The sequence below is a fragment of the Bos taurus genome, chromosome 1 (assembly GCF_002263795.3).
Source record: "Bos taurus isolate L1 Dominette 01449 registration number 42190680 breed Hereford chromosome 1, ARS-UCD2.0, whole genome shotgun sequence".
Taxonomy (NCBI): Eukaryota; Metazoa; Chordata; class Mammalia; order Artiodactyla; family Bovidae; genus Bos; species Bos taurus.
Genome location: NC_037328.1, coordinates 117579274 through 117604282, shown reverse-complemented (window position 1 = coordinate 117604282; position 25009 = coordinate 117579274). Strand labels below are relative to the sequence as shown.

At 39.0% G+C, this 25009-nt stretch overlaps 2 protein-coding genes and 1 non-coding gene across 3 annotated transcripts in view; 2 read left to right on the top strand and 1 right to left on the bottom strand.

Moving 5' to 3' along the window:
* Nucleotides 1–3730: 3730 nt before the first annotated feature.
* Nucleotides 3731–6015, bottom strand: SERP1 (stress associated endoplasmic reticulum protein 1). Its single transcript, NM_001114083.2, has 3 exons — nt 5556–6015; nt 5201–5276; nt 3731–4015 (listed from the first exon to the last, which is right to left on the bottom strand). Exons 1-3 carry the CDS (start codon nt 5637–5639, stop codon nt 3975–3977), a joined length of 201 nt encoding a protein of 66 aa, NP_001107555.1. The 5' UTR covers nt 5640–6015; the 3' UTR covers nt 3731–3974.
* Nucleotides 6016–6333: 318 nt separating this feature from the next.
* Nucleotides 6334–25009, top strand: part of EIF2A (eukaryotic translation initiation factor 2A) — a 41735-nt gene continuing 23059 nt past the window's right edge. Inside the window, 4 exon segments of the mRNA NM_001102283.1 lie at nt 6334–6374; nt 18669–18738; nt 21595–21669; nt 24409–24527. Of these exon segments, the coding sequence (NP_001095753.1) occupies nt 6347–6374; nt 18669–18738; nt 21595–21669; nt 24409–24527 (292 nt within the window). The 5' untranslated portion in view covers nt 6334–6346.
* LOC112448318 (small nucleolar RNA SNORA42/SNORA80 family) lies at nt 14948–15079 on the top strand. The gene has a single exon (XR_003036685.1). It is a non-coding gene; the product is annotated as a small nucleolar RNA SNORA42/SNORA80 family (small nucleolar RNA).

The following is a 25009-nucleotide window of genomic DNA, read 5'->3' as shown; positions in this document are numbered from 1 at the left end:
AATAACATTACTGATTTCATCTTTGTTAATTTCATGAGGTACAGGAAACACTAATAGTAAATTTGTCACAAATTCATTTTCAAAAGAAATTGCATCCATAAAAGGACAAATTCTCTTTTTCTTTCAATTGGCAAGAGGAAAAAAAAATTTAGGGGCTTCCCAGATGACTCAGTGGTAAAGAATCTGCCTGCCCAGTGCAGGAGACACAGGTTCAATCCCGAAGATCCTACATGCCATGGAGCAACTAAGCCCATGCACCGCAACTACTGAGCCTGTGCTCTGAAGCCAGGAGCTGCAACTACTGACGTCTGGGTGCCCTATAGCCTGTGCTCCACAAGAGAAGCCATGGCAACGACAAGCCCAAGCACAACAACTGGAGAGTAGCCCCTGCTTCCCACAACTAGAAAAAAGCATGCATAGCAATGACGACCCAGCATAGCCAAAAAAAAAAAAAAATTGAGCTTTTCTAAAAGCAGAAGCAAAAAGTTCATGAAAACAGAAGTGTCCTGTGTGGATGTATTGCAATCAGTCCTATGGTTTCTAGATGGCTTAGTGAGCCAGGAAACCTTGGCTCTAGTTTCTATTCTACCTCAACTGGCCCCATGAGGGCAAAGACTCCATTTATCTGGTTTTACTTTTCTTTTGAAATACCTATCACAATTACGGTTGTTTTCATTGCATTTTTTCCTTACTACTGGCTTCTCTGGTGGCTGAGATAGTAAATAATCTACCTGCGAAGTGAGCAGCCCAGGTTCAATCCCTGAGTCAGGAAGATCCCCGGAGAAGGAAATAGCAACCCACTCCAGTATTCTTGCCTGGAGAATCCCATGGACAGCTACAGTTTATGGGGTCACAAAGAGTTGGACATGACTGAGTGACTCACACACTTGACTGGAAGACATCTGAGTGCTGGGACTCTGTATTCACAGCTCTATTTCCAGAGCTGGCACCTAAGTTACCTCTGAATAAATGAATTTTCTTATCTGTAAATTGAGGCAGTTGTGCTAAATTTCCCATGTTATTTCTATCTTTAAGATTCTGTGATATATATGAATTTACTTTGAATTATGTAAGTTCAGACAGTGGAATTTTTCCCTTCAAGTTAATTTCTAGCCTTTTATTGCTCATTAGAACTCTGTCCAAATTCAGACATTTCTGTTCTAACTCAACTTGAAGATATAGTAATACAAGCAGAGTGGGACTGTTCAGACAGGAAAGGATTCTCTGAGGGAGTGTCGTAATATTTGCTACTGAACTGAACTCCTATCTCTTAAAAGTTGTGGTTTGCATCTAAAATGACAAGAAACTAAAAAGGTAGGTAAAGTTAAACCAAACTTCAAGACAATTTCCACGTGGAAAATTTGATGATATCCTAAGTTTTAGAGATGTTAAAGCATAATAAAATTTTGTTGTGGAATCTCCCATGTGCCAAAACTCCAGGAACCTCAGTGAGAAGAGCCATGGCCTTGCGGTTGAATATATACACTTCTTTAATGTAAATAAAAGTCTATTACAATGCATCCTGTTACAATGAAAATCTTCACTTATTTTGGAAACCCACTTAATTACTTTGAGCAACATTATATACAATCCAACAGATAAAATGAAGTCATTGACAACTCCTTGATATGTTATAGCTAAATTACAAAAGAGTAATTGGATAATGCAGACCACCCCAATAAAGTATTTATTCTCTACATTGTACTCAACATTAGGTGACATATAAAATTCAACTGGGAAAGGGAGATCAAAAAAACTGTGCTTTTTCCTTGTACCAGACTCAAATAATGAGGTGAAGGTAAATTCCACGTGGGAAAGTATTTAACTCATTGTGCTTTTATATATTTTTCTTAGTACCTATTACCAGTTATTAACCTTAAAATTTGTGCCTCTGGGTACTATTTCTTCTAACTCAAGTACAACATACCAGGCGTTCCTTAAAATCATCTTCTATTAACTATAAAAAGTATACTCAGATTAAGAACTCTACAAAATCATTTCCTTTTAGAAAACATCAACTATTCAGGGATCTTTATTTTTAAAGGGTAAATCAAATAAGACATAGCTTTCATTGACCCAAACATGCATAATCCATCCTTAATATAAAATGCACCCAATTGGTAATTACATATGAAATACAAAGGGAATGCAACTTTACATATGTAAAATGATTGCTCACTATGGCAATTTAACAATCAAATTAATAGACATTGTTAAAAAAAAAAACTCAAATGTTTTAAAGCCAACTATCTATAGTAAACCAAAGGGAAATTCTGATATGGAGATATGGAATAGTTTGACTCAAAAGCAAAGACTAAGGCACCTGCTATGAATTTAGAACAATAAATTTCATTTTTAAAGGTACAATAAAATAGAATTAGTTAACCAAGAGGGAAACAAACACAGGGGTTGATTTCCTGGGTGAGAAAGGCAGGTTAACAATGCAGATAAAAACGTGCTGGACCAAGGTCAGCGGATTCCTTTCCTATTCCAGAGCAGTCAAGGACCATCCTAACCACTCCTCTCGCTCACTCTCCCCCATACTTAGGGCTATCAGAAGCTTTGAGGTTCTTACTGTATAGACTAGGTAGTAGATTTCCCTTCTGCTCCTCTTAAAACAGCTTATTTTAAAGAGATATCCTGAGGCAATCAACAAAGCAAACAAGCAGCTTTCTCTCCAATTCATTAACACACAGACACCTCTCAGGCTTTTTTCATCAACCTTAGGGCTAAGTATTTAAATAGCCAATACTTGAAATTTTCAACAGTACCAGTAAACCTCAAACCTGCCTTATCACTCACCCTTACCATTAGTAAAAACAAAGTCTGATCAATCATAACCTGTAAAACCATATAACAAAGGGAAGACTAAGGACTGATTCTTATCAGTAAATCCATTTAATTCCCAATGACACTTGAGTCTGATATATCTAGTATCCTAACAGAATTTTAACCATAAATCAAGAAAAGCATTTCCAAACTAAGTGTAACTTTTCAGTTGATGTGCCTTTTTGGTATTAAAAGTGCTATCAACATGCTAAGATGTCTTATGGCACACTGGACTCAATAGTATGTCCTGGTGAGGCATCCATTTTTAGTAGTATTTTCCCCTAAAATGTTGTTCACCATAATAGACCCCTTTGATATATTAAAGTAATTCTGGTGAAATCAACAGTGATATTAAAAAACCTTCCCTGACTTTACTCCACCATGGCTACTTTTAGTGAAACTGAAGTGATTAAGTTATAAAATGCTCAACCAAGTTGTTTTCTTAGGGCATCCTCGGTTAGTATATTCACTCATGCACAATCCAAGGTAGTGTAATAGAAATAATAATGTTAAAATAGACATTGTGGGTGTAAGCATCTCCCTTTATATCGGGCATTTAGAAGCTTTTAAAAAATTTTAGGTGCTAAAAGATTGTGGGAAAACTAGGCTAGCCGTGTAGTTGTTCCATTTGTAAGTACCTTATTACAGGACAGTTACACGACCCTCTGTGGGAGTGTGCTTTCAATTCAAGAAATAGTAATAAAGTGCCTAGCTATATAAAAACTGTAGGATTCCAAATTTTAAATTAAGCTAACTGCATTTACACATTTGGGCTAACAAAATCTAGACCCTGTCTACATAGATTTGATCTAATTTTCTATTCTATATCTTGTTCTAATAACCACATTTAAAAAAAACCAAAAACTTACTCTTTACTGACTGAATAAGTAGGGTCCACTACTGTAGCTTAACAATCAAATTTTATTGCTTTATTCATGTGGTGCTTTTGCAAGGCACTGTGGTATGGACTAGAAAACTCGGAATGACTTGTGAAGAAACCTTGGAATGACACATGAAGGATGATATGAACAGTCATTCTGAGGCAGGATGCTTTACTGAATTGTTTTTAACCAGGATACCAAACATCAGGAATGAGTTCAAGTTAAAATTCACAGGAGAATGGAAACATCTTAAGGTCAGTCACTTCACATGCCCATCCTGATACTTTGAATAATCTGGAAAATTGCTGTAAAAAGAAAGAGCAAAAATTAAAACATGCTTTGAATAAAACAGGCCTGGCAACTGACAAGTGTTAAAGTAGTTCAAGAATCCAAGAACACCCTGACAATTACTTGCAAATACTATGTAACTTGAAGTATTATGAAGACAAGCCTACTGTGATAATACAATTACTTTTCTATGCCTTAGCTTTCCTGAATTTTATGTCTAAATGTCTAAGAGTTATCATATAAGGAGTGATTTTTAAGAAAGAAATTAAAGTACCAAAGTGAACAGGTTTTTCTAGCATACAAGTATTTTGGTTTAACCCTAAATATCAGGTGTACTTGACCTGTAATATATGCATATTTCCTCATTCTTAGGAAGCTGAAATTCAATTATCTTTACGTTACATAAACTGCTTGGCTCTTGGCCATTTATCAGGAAAGCTTCGCCAACGTCCAGGAGACAGACAAAGGGAAATGGTTAAAAGAAACCTCCAGTGACTTTAAAATGTCAGGACAAGGAAAGCAGAAACACGTTATTTCCATATTAAGAGCCTGCATACTAAGATAATAAATGAAGAGAGGAAAGACATTCTATAATCCATTCGCAGAGACAAGAGTCTACCACTCGAACAGCAGTCTGCCCTGACAACTAATTCTTCCTACCATATGCCAAACATTTCTTTCATTAAACTAAAAACATTTGTCTCACACATTAAATTGACAATCAGGTACAAATTCCTCTACAGTGGATTAATTCCTTGTACTAGCTTTACTTTATAAAACATAACCAATTTTGACTTAAAGACATTAGATTTTGGAACACGTTAGATTAAGTTCGAATAATTCCATGAACGTGAAATTCACAAGCTTCTCTTTCGCAAAAGTTGCTTAACATTCTACATTCTCATTCTGGGAGGTGTATTTTTTGTTTTGATCTAATGTTTTTCAACTCGATAATTACTAAGGACCTGACCCCCTTTTCTGTTCTCCTGTGAGCGCAAATCAAACGGGGAGAAGTTTCTAGAGCACCACCCTCTGTACATATGTGGGGCAAGTAATTTGGTTCGGACGAAAGAAAATTATATGGATCTCCCGGCAGGTGGGTTGAGAACTACGCGGGTAGGACTCACCACTCATGGGTCACCACGTCATCCCCAAACCCGTCATCCAACACCCAACCCGACGGTCGACCCCAAAACACTTACCAGAACCACAAACAACAAAAATGAAGAGAGCCAATAACCAGGGTCCTACAGACGCCTTCTCTTCAGGAGCATTTCTCTGCAAAATGGAAAATCCGCGGTTTGCAATGCAAAAAACCCGCCCTGAGCCCGGGCTCTCACCGCCCGCACCCCGGGCCAGGTGGCCGGGTCCCCGCACGTCACAGGTCTCTCCCGCGTTCCCGAGTTGACCAGATCCCGCACCCATCTTTTAAGCTCCCAACTTAGGTCCAGCTCGCGGCCTCGGGCCGGAGCCTGGGGAAGAGAGCTCGACGCGGCCCTGGCTCCCGGGCCTCAGAACCGGCTGCGGAACGGAGAGAGGCGCCCGCTCTTCCCTTACCGAGGTCTTGGCGACGTTGCCGCGCTGGGTGATATTCTTGCTGTGCTTCTCGTTGGCCATACGGATCCGCTGCTTGGCAACCATCTTCGCGGCGCCACCACCTGCCCCGGCCACCCCCTCGGTCTCGCTCGCTCGCTTCTTCTCGGGCCGCTGCGACCGACGCTCCGCTCCCGGTGGCCGCGCCGCCAGAGCGAGGGGGCTCTCAGGCGGGGCGCTAGCTCCGACCACTGGGCCTGGGCGAGGCGGGCTCCGGGTCTGAACCCTAGCGGGGCGCGGGCCGACTGACGACGCCGGACTGTCCGGCCGAGCGAGGCGGGCGCGCGGGAGGTGCAGAGCAGGCCGCCAGAATACTCTCGCGCTGCCGCTCTGGCCGCCGCCGGGAGCGTGGAATGTAAGAGGAAGGAAACGAACACAACGCAACAACGAGACAGTGCAGCAGCCCGTCGCCTCAAACTGCTTCGGGATCCGCTGCCAACGTCAGCACTGGACTGGCCCCGCCCCGCGGAAGTGCAGGCTCCGCCTGCTGAGGAAGACGGAGAGGGAGGGTGAAGTCCGGCGCACCGACCCTAGCCCTGCCCCTCCACGCACCGTAAAGCGCGGCCCCAAAGTTGCGCGTGCGCGCGTTCGAGGTCTTTTTAGCGTCTCGCTCCGACCGGAAGTGAATTTGTCCCGAGGCTCATGACCTAGGAAACACAAGTTCGCCGTCTCCACGCCGGAGGAGACGTGTTGGGGCCGGGTTCGGCCCTCGTGAACTCTGACCCAAGTATCTGAGTTTCTCTTTCCGGGACAAGATGGCGCCGTCCACGCCACTCCTGACAGGTGAGTTCTGAACGAGCGAGGGACTATTTCTTTAGAGCAGAGTTTTTTCTGTCTTTGACCTTGGGCACCACACGAGAAGCCTTGGCGTCAGATCCGCCTTTTTTTGTGGATTGCGGTAGAGCCGGAGGGCCTTTTGGATTTCTTGATGTAGCGTGGCAATCGGAAGTTAGGCCCTAGCATCGAGGGTCCAGCATCCCGCCCCCCGCTTTTGCCCATCCATCATTCTTTCCTAACACTTCAGGTTCTACGGGAATAGCGAAAGGGGCGTAAGAACAGAGTGCCAGTGGAATTTGTTAACCTGGGTCTGCAATACCGGTGGTACTCTAACGCTTACCAGGTGACAGGCCCTGTTGACAGTGTGAAGTCATTTAACTCTGTAAAAGGAAAGTCTGTTAATACTAGAGTAACCGCGCATGTTAAATACACCGAAATTTAACTAATGACAAATCCTATTCTCTTTGCTTTAATGCAGTTTGTGGGACTGAGTGGAGCTGTGCTAGTGTAAGTTTTAAGTAGATGAGAGTGTGGTCTAGAGGAGTAGCAATGAGCATTACAAAGTAGCAACATTAGAACATTATGTGATTCCTGAGGTTTTGAAGCCGAGGCATAGTTTATAATGTTACAGAAGATAATAAACTTTCTCTTAGATAATATCGGCGATGACTCTGGATTAGAGTAGTGGCTGGAGTCTCATATATGAGCTTCTAGTAAGGAGAGGGGAGGTGGGAGAGAAAAGAAGGCTTAAATTAAGTTACCAATAACTTAACATGTAGAGGAAAAAGAAGCCATTGAGGAAAGGGGTTACTTCCCCCTGAGACTTGAAAGGAACCTTAAAAAACTTTTGCACCTTTTGCCATTCTGCATTTGGAGATCTTTGTTGTCAGTGTTAAGCACCAGGCTCATTCATATTCAGTGTGGCTACCACAGTTCTTTCATCAAACGTTTGTCAAATACTGACTGATTTGTTAGATACCTTGCCAGGCAGGTACTGCCTAAAAGCATAATTACCTAACTAAATGAATTTATTTCTCTAATTTCACAAAGGTAGCCTGTATGTTACTTACAATTTAGGAATGCTGAATGCTTTTTTGAACTTTAAAAATTAATACATTTTTGTATGTAATCATTTTATCTTTTCCCTTTTAAAATCCTTATAGTAACTGCTTACAGGGTAAATTCTTTGCTGTTGAGCACAGCATGTGGAACCCTTTATAATCTTTTGAATAGCTCTTGTCATTCATTTTACTCCTTGCAACCTCATCCTATTTTGTTCTTCATCAATATTGAACTTTAAAACCCTTGAGCCACGTGTTTCCTTAGTCTAACACTATCCTCTTTCTCTTGATTTGGCTGACTTCTTTTTATCTTTTTAATTTTATTTTAGACGTCATTACTTTATGAAGGCTTTCCTTAATCTTCCCAGATAGTCAATCTTTCCTCAGACTGTTTTTGTACCTTGTATATACTTTTTTTTTTTCTTTTCATTCATCACATAGGATGATTATCTACTTGTTCAGATGCTTTTCTCCCCTGGTAGACTGTGAACTCCTTAATGGCAGAGACAGAGTCTTATTCATCCCTGTCTTCTCAATACCAGATACAATGCCTGGTATACAAGAGACACTAAATATTTAATGGAAAAATAAAGTAATGAAAGATAACCCCTTTATTTGTACTCAGACTAACCAAGAGTGACAGTTTTCTTACAATGCTTAAAATCAAGGACTTAAGTTAAAATCAAGAGCTTAAGAGTTATCAGTCAGTCTTCTCATTATATTCTCATATTTATAGCAGCTCAGAGAAATTAAGTGGTGAGATTCACATTACAAATTGGCAAAGTCAGAATTATATTCAATCATTCAACCCCATGTTTCATTTTTTCTTGCATTGGAACATACTGATTAATCTTTTAAACATTCTGAGAATAGGTATTTCAGTCAACAATGGATCCTTTTACTTCCAAAATCTTGTTTAAATTTATGGGATTTAGGAGTTGTTAATGGTTTTAACTTAAGATTACCTAGTAAATTGTATTAGTTATTATTTTTCACTGGAAATGACAGAAAGCTAAAACAAGTGAAAGGATTAAAAAAAAAAACTCATGTACCTGAAAGCTTTTACTGTTACATTCGGGTATTCTCATGACTCCAAAAATCTGTTTTTCTTCATCCCTAAGCTCTTGCTTTCTTTCAGGTTAAATTTATTCTCAGGCTAATGTTTGAACTGGGATCTCCAGGTTTACATTCAGCCAGCTCAGCAGCCCCTAAGGAAAGTGCACATCTGTGCCTGTGTTAAGGTTGGCTGTCTTTGAGTTGACTTGGCTCTTGTTCGCCATTTAATTAGTCAGATTTATTTATTTTTTTTTTTAAGAGTCTTTTTTTTCCCCCATGTATTTATTTATTTTTGGATGCGCTGGGTCGTGGCTTTTCACAGGCTTTGTCTGGTTGCGGTGGCTTCTCTTGTTGCAGAGCACAGGCTCTAGGTGCCTGGGCTTCAGTAGTTGTGGCACACAGGCTTAGTTGCTCCAGGACATGTGGAATCTTCCTGAACCAGGGATTGAACCCATGTCCCATGTATTGGTCAGATCAGATCAGATCAGTCGCTCAGTCGTGTCCGACTCTTTGCGACCCCATGAATCGCAGCACGCCAGGCCTCCCTGTCCATCACCAATTCCTGGAGTTCACTCAGACTCACATCCATCAAGTCAGTGATGCCATCCAGCCATCTCATCCTCTGTCGTCCCCTTCTCCTCCTGCCCCCAATCCCTCCCAGCATCAGAGTCTTTTCCAATGAGTCAGTTCTTCGCATGAGGTGGCCAAAGTACTGGAGTTTCAGCTTTAGCGTCATTCCTCCCAAAGAAATCCCAGGGCTGATCTCCTTCAGAATGGACTGGTTGGATCTCCTTGCAGTCCAAGGGACTCTCAAGAGTCTTCTCCAACACCACAGTTCAAAAGCATCAATTCTTCGGCGCTCAGCCTTCTTCACAGTCCAACTCTCACATCCATACATGACCACAGGAAAAACCATAGCCTTGACTAGACGAACCTTTGTTGGCAAAGTAATGTCTCTGCTTTTGAATATGCTATCTAGGTTGGTCATAACTTTCCTTCCAAGGAGTAAGCGTCTTTTAATTTCATGGCTGCAGTCACCATCTGCAGTGATTTTGGAGCCCAGAAAAATAAAGTCTGACACTGTTTCCACTGTTTCCCCATCTATTTCCCATGAAGTGATGGGACCGGATGCCATGATCTTAGTTTTCTGAATGTTGAGCTTTAAGCCAGCTTTTTCACTCTCCGCTTTCACTTTCACTTTCATCAAGAGGCTTTTGAGTTCCTCTTCACTTTCTGCCATAAGGGTGGTGTCATCTGCATATCTGAGGTTATTGATATTTCTCCCGGCAATCTTGATTCCAGCTTGTGTTTCTTCCAGCCCAGCATTTCTCATGATGTACTCTGCATAGAAGTTAAATAAACAGGGAGACAATATACAGCCTTGACGAACTCCTTTTCCTATTTGGAACCAGTCTGTTGTTCCATGTCCAGTTCTAACTGTTGCTTCCTGACCTGCATACAAATTTCTCAAGAGGCAGATCAGGTGGTCTGGTATTCCCATCTCTTTCACAATTTTCCACAGTTTATTGTGATCCACACAGTCAAAGGCTTTGGCATAGTCAATAAAGCAGAAATAGATGTTTTTCTGGAACTCTCTTGCTTTTTCCATGATCCAGCAGATGTTGGCAATTTGATCTCTGGTTCCTCTGCCTTTTCTAAAACCAGCTTGAACATCAGGAAGTTCATGTATTGGTAGGTGGATTCTTTTTGTTGTTCTCCCAGTTTTATTGAGAGAGAATTGACAGACAGCACATATAAGGTTAAGGTGTATAGCATAATGATTTGACTTCTTTCAATAAATAATTATCACAATAAGTTTCTCATATGCAATTTAAGGAAATGAAAATTTTTTCTCTTGTGATGAGAACTCTCAGGATTTTTTTTTCTGTTTGGTTTTTTAATTAATTAATTTTTAATTGAAGGATGACTGCTTTATAATATTGTGTTGGTTTCTGCCATACATCAGCATGAATCAGCCGTAGGTATACATGTGTCCCCTCCCTCCAGAACCTCCCTCCCATCTCCCACTCCATCCCACCCCTCTAGTTTGTCACAGAGCCCTGATTTGAGTTCCCCGAGTCATACAGCAAAGCCCCCCTGCTGTCTGTTTTACATATGGTAGTGTATATGTCTCCATGCTACTCTCGCCATTGGTCCCACCCCTCCCACACCTGTGACCACACATCTCTTCTCTGTCTCCATTGCTGTGGCAGGTGGATTCTTATTCACTGTGCCACCAGGGAAGTCCTAAATTAGTCAGTTTTTAATCGGATCACCAGAACCAAATTATTCTCACCCCTGGATATTTCTCAAAGGAAAACTAAGGTCTCCTGTAAAGGGGGTCCAGGATGCTTGGCCATAAAAGAACAATAACCCTTACATGAAGCTCATGTTGTTCAGTCAGCTTGCCTACTTGAGGCCATTGAGATAATCAAGATTGAGTCATTTTCCTAAATTGATATATACTTCCGTGGGTACAAGGATTGGAAATAATATGATATCACTGTATCCCAGACCTAGGGCCAATTTTCGTTGAGCCTCATAGTCTTCGCTTATTAACTCAGGCCTAGAGCAATGAATGGTACGTATCTAGAAAGGCTAGTAAGTTTTTAAAATATACTATATAGGCACAGTATTTAACATAATTATTGTTTTTAAACAGTAATTTTTTGTGGAACTTTGTTGTTTATTTGTTGCTTTAATGAAAAGAACCATTTGTATTCTTGATTTTTCTTTTTTTATAGAACATGTTGATCCTTTTTTGATTAAAGGGAAAAATCATTAAAAATAAGGAATCATGTCAATACACTATATTAAGCTATCCCCACACTTTACTCATTGTTTTACATTTAGTCACTTCCAATTAAAATGAATTCCTCATTAGAAAGTCATGTAGAAAAAGATTGTTTCAGTTATTGAAAAGAGTTTGTTTTGAGTCCATATTTATTTTTGCTTTTATTAATTTATAATGCAGTTTATGTTCTGTTATGAACCTGATTTTGCATTTCATCTGATAAACTTTGTATATCTGTGTATTCAAATTTGTGGAAGTTGTTCAAACTGATAATACAGTTTAATATCAGTAGTATATCTTAGTGGTTCCAAAATTTTTTACAGCACTTTCTTATAGTTGTATTTCTGTGTAGGGAAATATATAATAAAATATTTGTTTTAAATAGTGGTTTACATGTATGAACAAAGCTATAATGACTCATTATGATTTTTATGATGAATATAATTGATATTTACTTCCCCTAGAATAGACATATCTACTGTAAAGCATCATGTATAAAGAAGTTGTCTAATTTAATGGGAACCAACTGTATCATTAGTGCATAAAGTAGCTTTCAGTTCGGTTCAGTCGCTCAGTCATGTCCGACTCTTTGCGACCCCATAAATCGCAACACGCCAGGCCTACCTGTCCATCACCAACTCCCGGAATTCACCCAAACTCATGTGCATCGAGTCGATGATGCCATTCAGACATCTCATCCTCTGTCGTCTCCTTCTCCTCCTGCCCCCAATCTCTCCCACCGTCAGGGTCTTTTCCAATGAGTCACTCCTCGCATGAGGTGGCCAAATTACTGGAGTTTCAGCTTCAGCATCAGTCCTTCCAATGAACACCCAGGACTGGTCTCCTTTAGGATGGACTGGTTGGATCTCCTGCAGTCCAAGGGGCCCGCAAGAGTCTTCTCTAACACCACAGTTCAAAAGCATCAATTCTTCGGCACTCAGCTTTCTTCATAGTCCAACTCTCACATCCATACATGACCACGGGAAAAAACATAGCCTTGACTAGACGGACCTTTGTTAGCAAAGTAATATCTCTGCTTTTGAATATGCTATCTAGGTTGGACATAACTTTCCTTCCAAGGAGTAAGCGTCTTTTAATTTCATGGCTGCAATCACCATCTGCAATAATTTTTATATGTACTTTTATCTTGCAGAATATGTTTTTATCTTAGTACAGAAATTCTTGGTCAATGTGATTTTTAATTTAACACTTTTGTTCGGTATTCCCAAGCAAATCCATTCTTGCAGAATGTTGGCAGACTTTTGATTGGTTTCATTTCTTAGAATATTGTAAACGAAATATTACTGAAAAATGATGGGCTTTTAAAAAGCCTTTTTATTTTGAAGTAAATTAAGACAGGAAGTTGCAAAAAGAGTCAAGAGAGTTCCTGTGTATCCCTCACCTAACTTTCCTCAATGATAATATCTTATATAACTATAGTGTATTGTCAGAACCAGGAAATTGATACTGGTATGGTAGTATTCACTAAACTGCTGTCCTATTTGGATTTTACTTGTTTGTGCATGCATGTATTTTACCACATGTGCAGATTCATGTCACCACCACTATCAGAATATAGAACTGCTCCATCACCACAAAGGACTACTCTGTCACCCTTTTCTGGTTGGAGCCTCCATCCACCTGTAACCCTTGGCATCCACTGATCTGTTCTCTATCATGATACTTTGTCATTTCAAGAGTGTTGTATAAACGGGATCATAGACCACTGTGGATTTTTGTTTTTAAAGTGTTCTTTATTTAGAATGAGAACATATGCATGTTGAAAAGGAGTTGATTAATTTGACTCAGATTTTGCTTCTCCAGAATCATATTAAAACCAGTAATTGAAAATCACGAAAGTGAATGCTACTTGAGAAAGAAAGACATGGCACTTTTCACAGTGACTTTTCTGTCAGTGTTGCTTCCTGAGATTTTGGGTTAATCTGCGTGAAAGAGTGAGGGTTAAGTGGGAGTTTTGCTCCCTGTCTTAGTCCATTCTGGCTCCTGTAACACAAATAGCATAGATTGGGTGCACGCTCAGTTCTCAGTGGTGTTCAGCTCCTTGTGATCCCATGGACTGCAGCCGCCAGGCTCTTCTGTCCATGGAATCATCCAGGCAGGAATACTGGAGTGGTTGCCATTTCCTACTCCAAGACTGGGTGGTAGCCAACGGAAATTTATTTATTACAGTTCTGGAGGCTGGCAATTCCAAGATCAAGGCACCAGCAGATTCAGTGTCTGGTGAGCACCAGCTTCCTGGTTTATAGACAGTCATTCTACACCATGTCCTCACATGGCAAAAGAGACAGGGGAGCTCTGGGGGGCTTATTTCATGAGGGCACTAATCCCATTCATAAAGGCTCTGCCTTCTTGACCTAATTACCTCCCCAAAGCCACTCCAAATACCATTAAGAAGTAAGTTTCAGTGTATGAATTTGGGGTCGGGGTACACAGACATTCAGTCTATAGCAACTCTTTTGGGATCTTCTACTTATCTTAGTTTGGAATATAAGTATGACAGGAATTTTGTAAGAGGAAAATCTTATACTTGTAATGATTGCCCTGAATACCCTGAAAGTTCCACTGCTGTGGCAGAAGGCTACCTTCTTGGGTTCTGAGGTACAGCTGCCAGTTTAGTATAACATACAAAACCTTTGAATTTTCATCAGGTCAACATTGGGTTGGTAATAACAGCAGAATCAACAGATACAGAGGACCGAGGTCACTAGGTACAAATTCCATGAGAGCATAAGAAGTTGAGACGAGCCGGGGATGGCTTTTTTCTTTTTTGCCAATCATTTTGGGTAGAACGTGGTTTGATTGCATTCAGCATATGGCACATTTTAAAAAGTATTTGTGGCTTCATTGGGTCTGTGCTGACAATGTACCATTTTGTTTTTCTAGATGAGTGTGAGAATTCTGAGAGAGAGTGCTTAGTGAGTTAAACTGTCACTGCAGTTTGTGAGAGGGACTTCGTTAGGCTGATGGAATATTATGTAACCTAGCTATAACATGTAATCTGATAACTGTACATGCCCTAGTTTGGGAAATTCATTTTTTATTAATCCTTCAAATATTTATTAAAACCGTAATTGTAGTATTAAGAATGGTGTCTTTTCTTCTAAATCAGGGTATCATACATTGTATTGCAGCAGGTGATTGACTTGGTGACAGGAAAGAGGACAGCTTTGCCTGTGTAGTAAGAGAATTTTGACGGAATACTTGATTTTAGTCAAAGGCCAAGAATGGGACTTCTCTGGCTGTCCAGTGGTTAAGACTTCGCCTTCCAGTGCAACAGGGTGCAGATTTTATCCATCCTTTGTCGGGGAGCTAAGATCCCACATGCCTTATGGCCAAAAAACCAAGACATAAAACAGAAGCAATATTATAACAAGTTCAATAAAGATTTTAAAAATGGTCCACATCCAGAAATCTTAGGAAAAAAAACAAGAAACAGTTGAGAATTTCTGATGTTAAGAATTAAACTTCATAGTTTTCAAGTCATCTAAGATAACATTTTTTGGCAGAAAATGTTTACCAAATATTAGAGATTTTTAGGATAGGTATTCATCAGTGTTTCATTCAAGGTGTAGCAATGGACTGAGCCCATTTGAAACCGTTATCTTGAGTGCGGTGATGGACTCATTTTTTAAGATCCCTAGTACAATGCATGGGTTTGGATTTATGGCAGGCCCATCCCCCTGGGCCTCTCATAGTGTCCCATGCCAGAAAAAACTGGCCCCGAACCATTGCCCAGCCTCTGCCCGTAGGCTGCAGGCACTGAAGTGGGTTGCACAGTGAAAAAAAAAACCAAAAACCCCTAATGCGTAGCACATGAAGCTGTGCAGGGGCCAGATAGAGAGCCTTGTGGGCAGTCCTATGAGGAGTTTAGGTTTTGATATGTGTAGAACTGCAGATGGTGACTGCAGCCATGAAATGAAAAGACGCTTACTCCTTGGAAGGAAAGTTATGACCAACCTAGACAGCATATTCAAAAGCAGAGACATTACTTTGCCAACAAAGGTCCGCTTAGTCAAGGCTATGGTTTTTCCTGTGGTCATGTATGGATGTGAGAGTTGGACTATAAAGAGAGCTGAGCTTTTGATGCTTTTGAACTGTGGTGTTGAAGAAGACTCTTGAGAGTCCCTTGGACTGCAAGGAGATCCAACCAGTCCATCCTAAAGGAGGTCAGTCCTGGGTGTTCATTGGAAGGACTGATGTTGAAGCTGAAACTCCAATGTTTTGGCCACCCGTTGTAAAGAGCTGACTCATTGGAAAAGACCCTGATGCTGGGAAAGATTGAGGGCAGGAGAAGAAGGGGACGACAGAGGATGAGATGGTTGGATGGCATCACGGACTCAATGGACATGGGTTTGGGTGAACTCCGGGAGTTGGTGATGGACAGGGAGGCCTGGTGTGCTGCAGTTCATAGGGTCACAAAGAGTCGAACACACTGAGCGACTGAACTGAACTGAACTGATATGTAGAACACTTTGCTAGACTCCATTCTGTTCAAGGGCAAGTTAGCCACAACAGTTTGGCAATTCAGTTTAGTATATGAGGAAACATGGTATCCAGTTGTATACTTGTGAATGTAGACAAGAAACTTATCATTCAGGTATGTGTTTACTCAACTTTTTTCTCATTTTTCCACTAGAATGAAAGCTCCGTTGAGTACATGGATTGTTTGTCACTGGTTCTTTTACTTTCATTCTAACTTCAAAGCATTTACTTTGAAAAGTAAATAGCAATTCTCAATATCTGAAAATTGAGCTAGTTAATCTATAGGCAGAAAATCAGTGTTATGAGAACTGTCCCTTGGGAAGGGAGAAGAAATGGGGATCAGATTTGGAGCCCGAGTGGCCCTTGGGTACCAGCTTTGCTGCTGAAGAGTGGGAGATTTGGAAATAGCTGGTAGAAAAGGAAGCAGGTGCACTTCAGTAAAACCTTTTCTTCAGGTGTGTACTGATGCTGCTAGCAAGAATTCTAGCTGATACAATAGTAACTCATCACCAAGTTCTGTCAGTTTTCTGTCTTGAATATTGAATGCTGATTCTCCACTTTGCATTTCTACTGCCTGGCCCTAGTCCAAGGTTTTTGTCTTGTTTTTGCCATGCTGCACAGCTTGCAGGATCATAGTTCCCTGACCAAGGATCAAACCCGGGCCCATAGCAGTAGAAACACAAGCGTCCGTAACCACTGGACCACCAGAGAATCACCCGGTTTCTGTATCTCTCTTGCGGGGCTCCTGCAAACCATCTTGAGCAGTCTCTTCACGCTCTGTCAGTCTCTTCACGCCCTCTCACTGCCTTCTGGGTCTCTGTCTACACTGTGTCAGGTTGACCTTTTCAAATTGCAAATCTGGTTTTAAAAATCTGCCTAAAACTTCTTTGAATTTTCCCGTGGTTCTTCGGCTCCAGTCCAGTGTTGCCTAACCTAGTCCCCGGGATCCTGTTTGGTCCGAGCTCTGTTTTCTTCTCTAGATCCATCTCCTTCCAGCCACACAGGCCTTCTTTTCGTTCCTGCGATGCTGTCATCTCTCCTGCCATGGAGCGTCTGTATCTGTTACTGTTACTCCTTGCTTGTTAACTGCTATTTTATCTTTCATATCAGCACACAAATCACTAGTCAAGGATGCTTTTCCTATCCTTCGATTTTTAGATTGAAACTCCGAATTATTCACTGTAGTAGCCTCTTCTGTCTTTCCTTTGTAGCACCAAATGCAGTTATAGATTTCCATCTATTTGACTAATTATTTGATCAGTGAGGTCAGGGACAAGAGTGATTTTCCTCCCTATTGTATCTGTAGTACTCAACATGAGAGGTAGTTTTTTTTTTTTTTTCCTCTGTAAACATTTGTTGAATGAATGGATCATTTTGTTTGGTTCAGCTTTATAAGCTTCTAATTCAGCCATTTAAAACAAAGTAGAATCTAGTCCTGTAGATGGTTTTGCTTATTTAATCTTGAACTTTGTTCCCACCTAATTTTTTAGGACATTAGTGTTGTTGAGGGTGTCAGTGTCTCATGCTACTTATTCTCTTAGTTTAAGAAATTGTGACTATATTAATAGTGCTTTGTTATTGTTTTTTTTTAAATAACTTTGCATGAATTTATACTGTATTTTCATGTTATTATTTTACATAAAGTACACAGTGTTCTAAAGTTTTCATTTTGTTGAGTAGGGCACAGACTTGAGGTAGTAATGAATCTAAGGTTCCACAGCCAGGTAGGAACTGAGGTCTGCCTTTGAGTTCATGTCCTCTCTGTTACAGTACAACTACTTTTCACAGGTGACAGTCACAATTTTGAGCTTTTATTTATAAAACTTAATTGAAATAGTAAGCTGATACAAAGATTTAATTTAGACTCAGCTTCTAGTTCTGTTTCCAGCAGCTATACATTTTGAAAATGTGATTACAGAATAATGTGAAAACATAATACTAAGATCACTTTTTTCCCATTTGAATGAAAGGATGTAAGTATGAATGTTATATTTCAATGTGCATGCATAGATTTCTTGTAAAATAGATAAAAGTGGGTTTATTGAAGTAATCTCCTCAGAGACTAAATGAGTATGCTCTGCAGAAAAAAAAAAAAGAATAATATTGATTGTCTTAGTCAGTTTGCATGTGTGCCCACTAAATAATTCATTCGTGTCCGGTTCTGTGCAACACTATGGACTGCAGCCTGCCAGATTCCTCTGTCCATGGGATTCTCAGGCAGGAATACTAGAATGGGTTGCCATGCCCTCCTCCAGGGGATCTTTCTGATCCAGGGATCGAACCTGCATGTCTTATGTCTCCTGCATTGTCAGGCAGGTTCTTTGCTACTAGCGCCAACTGGGAAGCCCCTTGGTCAGTTTAGGCTGTTATAACAAAGCGCCGCATACTAGGTAACTTGTAAACAACAGGAGATAGAATTCTAGAGGCTGGAAGTCTGAGCCCGGGGTGCAGCATGGTCAGGTGCTGGTAAGAACCCTCTTCTTGTTTGTTGTCTGCCAGTGTATTGTAGCCTCACATATCCTCTGTGTTTTTCTTAAAAGGGTACTAATCCTATTCATGAGGAATCCACTTTTGTGATCTAATAACCCTCTGAAAGGCTCCACGATCAAGTACCATCACATTGGAGTTAGGGTTTCAACATGAGCCTTTTGTGGTTACACAAACATTCAACTCATTGCATTACCTATTTATTTCCCAGCAGTTAAATGATCTTATGCAGAAGAGCAAGAAAAATGTACCCATTTAATGCTGATGTTAATAGTTCTATGAAATATTTAGTGATTTTCTTAGTATTTTGATTGGAAACTTTTCGCTTTTTTAAACATTTGTGAAGACTGAATATTTATTAACAAAGTAATGGTGATTCTTTCCCTTTTTTTCCTTTAGTCCGAGGATCAGAAGGGCTGTACATGGTAAATGGACCACCACATTTTACAGAAAGCACAGTGTTCCCAAGGTATGGTTTTATTTTGTTGAGTAATGTTATAGAGAACAAAAAAAAGAACAGATAAGCTAGTTTCTTGGGACATATCACATAATGTTAACAGAAGATGGGAAGAATGCATATTCTCTATCAAAAAAAATGACCTTTAGATTTGAAAACAGTAGCTTGAGTACATTTAAAAGGTCTAGACAACAGTGTAATTTAGTTCATGCCTGAGGCTTAGAGGAATGGGGAGAAACTTGTGAATGTGATAGCCAGACCACTGCCTATCATCTCCATTAAATTACAGCCTGAGGGGGTTTTGCTAAACTGTGATAGGAGTCAACCTGAAAGAGTTCCTGCCAACCTTAGAGAAAACAATTTGAGGATTAAGGAGAATAATGACCAAAAATTAAGGCATGTCAAGTATATAAATATTCCCTCCAAAATCTTTCTCCTTCCAAATATTTTTGGTCAGTGTTAGACATTGATGGGATCCTATTCATTACTTTGAAAACTGATAAAAAAAAATCAAGCATTTATGTTACTTCCTGTACAAACTTTTTCAGAGAAACCAAACTGTTGATGAAGAAAACTTCTCTATAGAGCAGTAGTAAACCCAGAAGGAAGATTGGGCTTAGATAATCACTATTTCTTTATCGTAAAGAAGTCATGTATCAGTGGTTCTCAAGCTTTTGCATGCCTCAGAATCATCTGAAGAGCTTGTTAAAAAAAACACACACAGGATACTGTTGCCTCTTTAGGTTTTCTGATTCAGTAAATCTGGGGCAGGACCCCAAGAATAAGAATTTTTAAGTTCTCAGTTAATGCTGATGCTTCAAGTCTAGAGACAACACTTTGAGAACAGCTGATATAGGCAAATGATCATCGAAAGATGCTGAAACTGTTAGATGAACTGTTGATAGGGAACTTTATAATCAGACTGTCATCGTCTGACTCTATTGATGATTTTTTTTATGAGCTCCAGTTCTCTAAAACTTTGTTACAGAAAATACGGGCCAAAGGTCAACTGTATTAGCAACACCTTGAGTCAGTGCAGAAATGTAACATCTCAGGCCCTACTCAGTTTACTGAATCAAAATCTGTAGTTTAACCAGGTCCTCAGTAATTTGTATGCAAATTAATATTTGAAAAGTACCACTTTAGAAAATGAGTCTGGATTAAAGCTTTTGTGCTGCACTTCACTGGGATGTGCAGTCCCAAGGCAGCAGGACTGAGGGAGAAATGGAAATGAGAAAAGGAAGTGAAAGGAAACATAGAATAGGATACACTGATCTGACCACCAGTTCACAAAATCCACCCGGGTTGCTTGGTCATGCAAATCTCTCCAGTGAGGTTGTATAAAACCACTGTGCCTTCGAACAACCTATTGTTAAGAGGATGGGTACAGAATTGACTGCAGCCAGAGTCTCTTTTGATCTGTTTGGGCTGAATCTGAGTGCCAGTGCTCCTCTTCCTGCTACTGCAGTAGGTGTAATGGAAGCCATGCTGAAATGTGGCCCTCATTCCTGAAGAGTCTGAGACAACCAGTGGTGTTAAGGAGATGAGGTGGCCATGTCTTCCTTGAATGGCTGGCGCCTGGGAGCAGGAAGGATTCACTGGATCTGAGGAGGCGCATAGTGAGTCCAGTACAATCTCAGCATCACTAAGAGTAGAACAAGGAGACAGTGCATGTCTCTTGGTGAGTTGCAATAGGAACAATGTAGTATTTACCTTCTATGAAGATTTTTAAAAACCTGCTTCTAGTCAGGCTTTTAGATCTGGGCATTGTGTGATTACAGAAACACAAATGTCATCATCAGATGAATTAATGCAAAGATAGTGCCCTGTTTAGAAGGGGTGTACTGGTGAGTTCTCAGTGTGTTGTTATTTGACAATTCAAATATTTATTAGCTACAAAATTCTGATCTGATGTTGTGACTACATGTATGGACATTACTGAACACACACACACAAACACACACACACATTTCTTTATGGGTCTTCATTATCTCTGGGAGATGTGCTCACAGTGGCCATCTCCTTTTGAGAGATACAGTGCTTAAAGTTTTCATCATTTGATAGAAGATTGCCAAGAAGTCCAAGTTCCACAGGTTAGTTTTTGTACAGAATCCTGCATCCATATTTATTTAATGTGAATATCCTCTTCTGGTTGTTAATACTTTCTCTGCACAGGAGAAATTGATGGAAGATCTTTGTCTTTTAAATCCAGGGGCACTTGTTGGCTACTTGAGGATATTGTACCCACCATTGTTTTGTTACGCTGGTAGTTTGGGAAATTCTTTACAAAGCTGTGTTGAAATCCTTCAGCTGTCTCAGGATAAGGACTGACAGCTGGTAACTTCCACATTGTTGTTTGTTTTTAGTTGCTAAATCCTGTCCGACTCCTTTGTGACTACATGGAATAGCCCCACCAGGCTCCTCTGTCCATGGGATTTCCCAGGCAAGGATACTGAAGTGGGTTGCCATTTCCTTCTCCAGGGGATCTTCCTGACCCAGGGGTCAGACCCAGGTCTCCTGCATTGCAGACGGATTCTTTACCACTAAACCACCTGGGAACTCCTAGTTTCCACATATACTTACTTTTTTGGGTTTTCAGACAAACTAGTTATTCACCCCAAAGGGCTCTATTTCTTACTTAAGATTGATCTGTTGGTATAAAAATTGATTTCCAGTTTACTTTATAGTGGTGGTCAATGCTACATTTTAAGAGGGAAAGTATTTTGGACAAACTAAAGCATGTTAGAATTATTTTCTAAAATTTATGTAAGTTCTTAGTCACTAAATTAGTAAGATTGTGGATTTTTGATAAGATTTTTTTAATAATGTTTATTAATTTAAGCTTTTTTTTTCCTTGTCATTTTTCAGAGAATCTGGGAAAAATTGCAAAGCCTATACCTTTAGTAAGGATGGGACCTTGTTTGCCTGGGGCAATGGAGAAAAGTTAGTGTTTATTTATATAACTTTTTTTGTATATGTCATGAATATAAAACGTAATTGTTTTATTTGAATAACATGTATTTGGATGTCATTTATAAACTCCATCTTTATAGTCTTGGTACAATTAGGTATTATCTCCAGTATAACATTCACAGAACATCTCCAAAGTTGTTAGTTTCTATTTATGTGTCAAACTTGTTTGAGTTCTCTAGTTTCTTAGAATTAAAAAGGAACATATGAAAAGGGGCTATTAATTTAATGCCAGCAGTTTGTTTTAAGTGGTGCTCCAAGTTACTGGTTAGGGTTTCTTGAGTTCTGCATTAATACTTAGAGAGTAGTTCTCTTTGCTGCTTTATCTTAGATACTTTATATTTTTGCTGTTAAACTACTTAACAGCTGTATTTATTGCTATTTTGTTGTAGATAACAGCGTGTCATTAAGTATAAGTTATTCAGAAATATGTTTGGTATAGTCTATATTACATAAAATAATCAGATTATAAAATTGGTTTTAAGAAAAATAAGTATTTAGATTTCAGTGTCATAATTTCACTCAGAAAACTAATCCTTTTCCATTTTCCATAGTCACTGTATTTTAATTACTAGAACCAGGAAAAATGCCCGAGTATTTGTTGCTTGATTTAAAGTTATTTTAGTGTTGTTGTGTTTAGCCAGATACAATAGCTTAGATTTTTAAGGGGGAAAAACGATTACATGAGTTTGAAAAGTGCATTTTAAATGTTTCTTACACCATGGTAATATATTCTCGGGTCTTTCGACTATCAGGTCAAGTTGGATTAAACATATGATTTTTAAAAGTGCTAGAAAGATTGTGTTGAGTTAGTTGATTCACTTCTACAACTATAAGTAGCTGGTAGGATTCACTTTTATAATTAAAAATGTTCATTAGTATTTTTTTGTAAGTTACTAAATACAATCAACAAACTACTACTCTCAAATTATTAATAATGTAATTATATTGGGTCTTATTCACAATGTTAACAGTCTTAGTCTCAAAAGAAAGGATGCACTTTCAACTTATTTCTTTAGGTATAACCTGTTGGGTTGTATTGTTTTTAAATCCATATTTTAGTTTGTACTATTTGGGTAATAAGTTGATAGAAATTTACTATCTGATAGGATATACCATATATCTTTTCATTGCCTATTATCTTTTTGATGTATCCTTTATTCTGATAACTTAGAGTTTATTAAGTAAATTTATTTTCACTTTGGCAATTATCATTAATTATTTTATATGTCATATCTCCTCTTTGCTTTCTGTTGAGTTCAACTCAGTTCTTTTACTATGTCCCCACATGTTGTGTCCATTCATCTTTTTAATATATTTTTTCATACCTTGCTCTAGTATTTATTTCCTTAAGGTGCTACAGCCACAGCAATACATATTGTTCCTGGGTCGAGAGAAACAGATGTAGAGTATTGATTGTAGTCTTTGCTGAGTCCATGGTTAATTAAGTCAGAAGCTATAGCTGATTTTTCCTTAAATATATGCATATAAAATATACACCCTTCATTAAACTAAGAATAACTTCAAAGTTTATTAACAACAACAGAAAACTTCATGTAATTCTAAAATATGTAATTTACAGTAAATTGTAAAGAATCTACCGTTGTAAGCATGTATATCTGTGTGTTTAAGCAGTTTTTGCTTATCCTAACCCAGTGTTCTCAAACTTGAGTTGAATAAAATAACTTAAGGAATTTCTGCAGTGAGAAGGAATATCTTTTTTTTTTTTTTTTTAATCCTAAGGACTACACAAGAGCAAGTCAGGCCAAACAGGTTTCAAAGCCTTGATCTGGCATTTATTAGTAGTATGATCTTGGGCAAATCATCAAATCATATCACTTTTTTTTTCCCTAACCTTCAGTTTTACCATTTGTAAAATGGAGATGTTAATATCTATTTTATGAGATTGTTGTGAAGATTAAATGAGAAAATGTACATAAAGTGGTTAAAACAGAACATAGTACGTAGAAAATATTCCAAAAAAAAGGAAACTGCTTTTTTAATATACGGTTATTGTCATTTTTGTCTTTATTGTATCATGATAATTCTTATAGTAGTGTCTTTTGGAGAATGCTTCTGAGATTTTAATAGACATCAAAACTCTCCTTGATGATTTCCCCAGATGCTCAGTTTCCATTTACTCAAATTAAAAAATACACTTTTTGTTTTCTCTTGAATTTGATATTCCTTTGCTTGTCTGGGTTTGCACTGTGTTCACTCAAAGGCCTGTTATTTGTTTTTGGCTAAAGGTGGTATCATCTATTGTGTCTTCCTGGAAATTCTATTTTAATTCCCAGCTGCTGCTGCTGCTGCTACTAAGTCGCTTCAGTCGTGTCCGACTCTGTGCGACCCCATAGACGGCAGCCCACCAGGCTCCCCCGTCCATGGGATTCTCCAGGCAAGAACACTGGAGTGGGTTGCCGTTTCCTTCTCCAATGCATGAAAGTGAAAAGTGAAAGTAAAGTCGCTCAGTCGTGTCTGACTCTTAGTAATTCCCAGCACCAGCCTTTAATAGGGGCCTTTTGGTAAAACATATTCTTTTTTATGTTAGAGTATTTATTGGATATTTTCTAGAACTAACTGAAAATTGATCTTTATGAAAAATGAACACTTCAGAGTGATCTGTATTTAAAAAGAAGTATGAATGTTTTGGATAGTGCTGACTATTGTGAAACAGTATTTCATTGCTGAAGTAATTTCTTTTGAAACCAGAATAAATGTTATCAGTGTCACTAAAAAGGGACTGCTGCACTCCTTCGACCTTCCAAAGGCAGTTTGCCTTGAGTTCTCACCAAAAAACACTGTCCTGGCAACATGGCAGCCTTACACTGGTAAGTATATTCCAATTGTAAAAATATTCTGATAGGACCAATGCAATTCAGTGGGGGAAGAAAGAGAAGGTTATAACCTTATAGGAAAATAATTAATCTTTATAATACTAAGCAGTGTTTAAGAATATTTTTAATCAACAATGAATCTTGCATTCCCCAAATACAGTGTACTTTAAATGATTTCAAGTTAGAAGATTTGTCATGAGATAGAGGAAAAGAAAAAGCTCAAGGGAAAATTTATAAAGTAAATAATTACTGGATAAAGAAGATCTCAAAATTAAGAAGAATAATGAACTTTAAGATGAAATGTTTTATATAAGCATAAAGAGGAAGTACAGTAGACACATCATCTAAGAAATGTGGATGGTATGACAGAGTAGGAAATGGTGTGCCATTTTCTGGAACAAGTAAAGATCTAATATACTTTATATGAGCATTTTATGTAACTGCTTTGTAGATGAGTGATAAAATATTGGGCACTG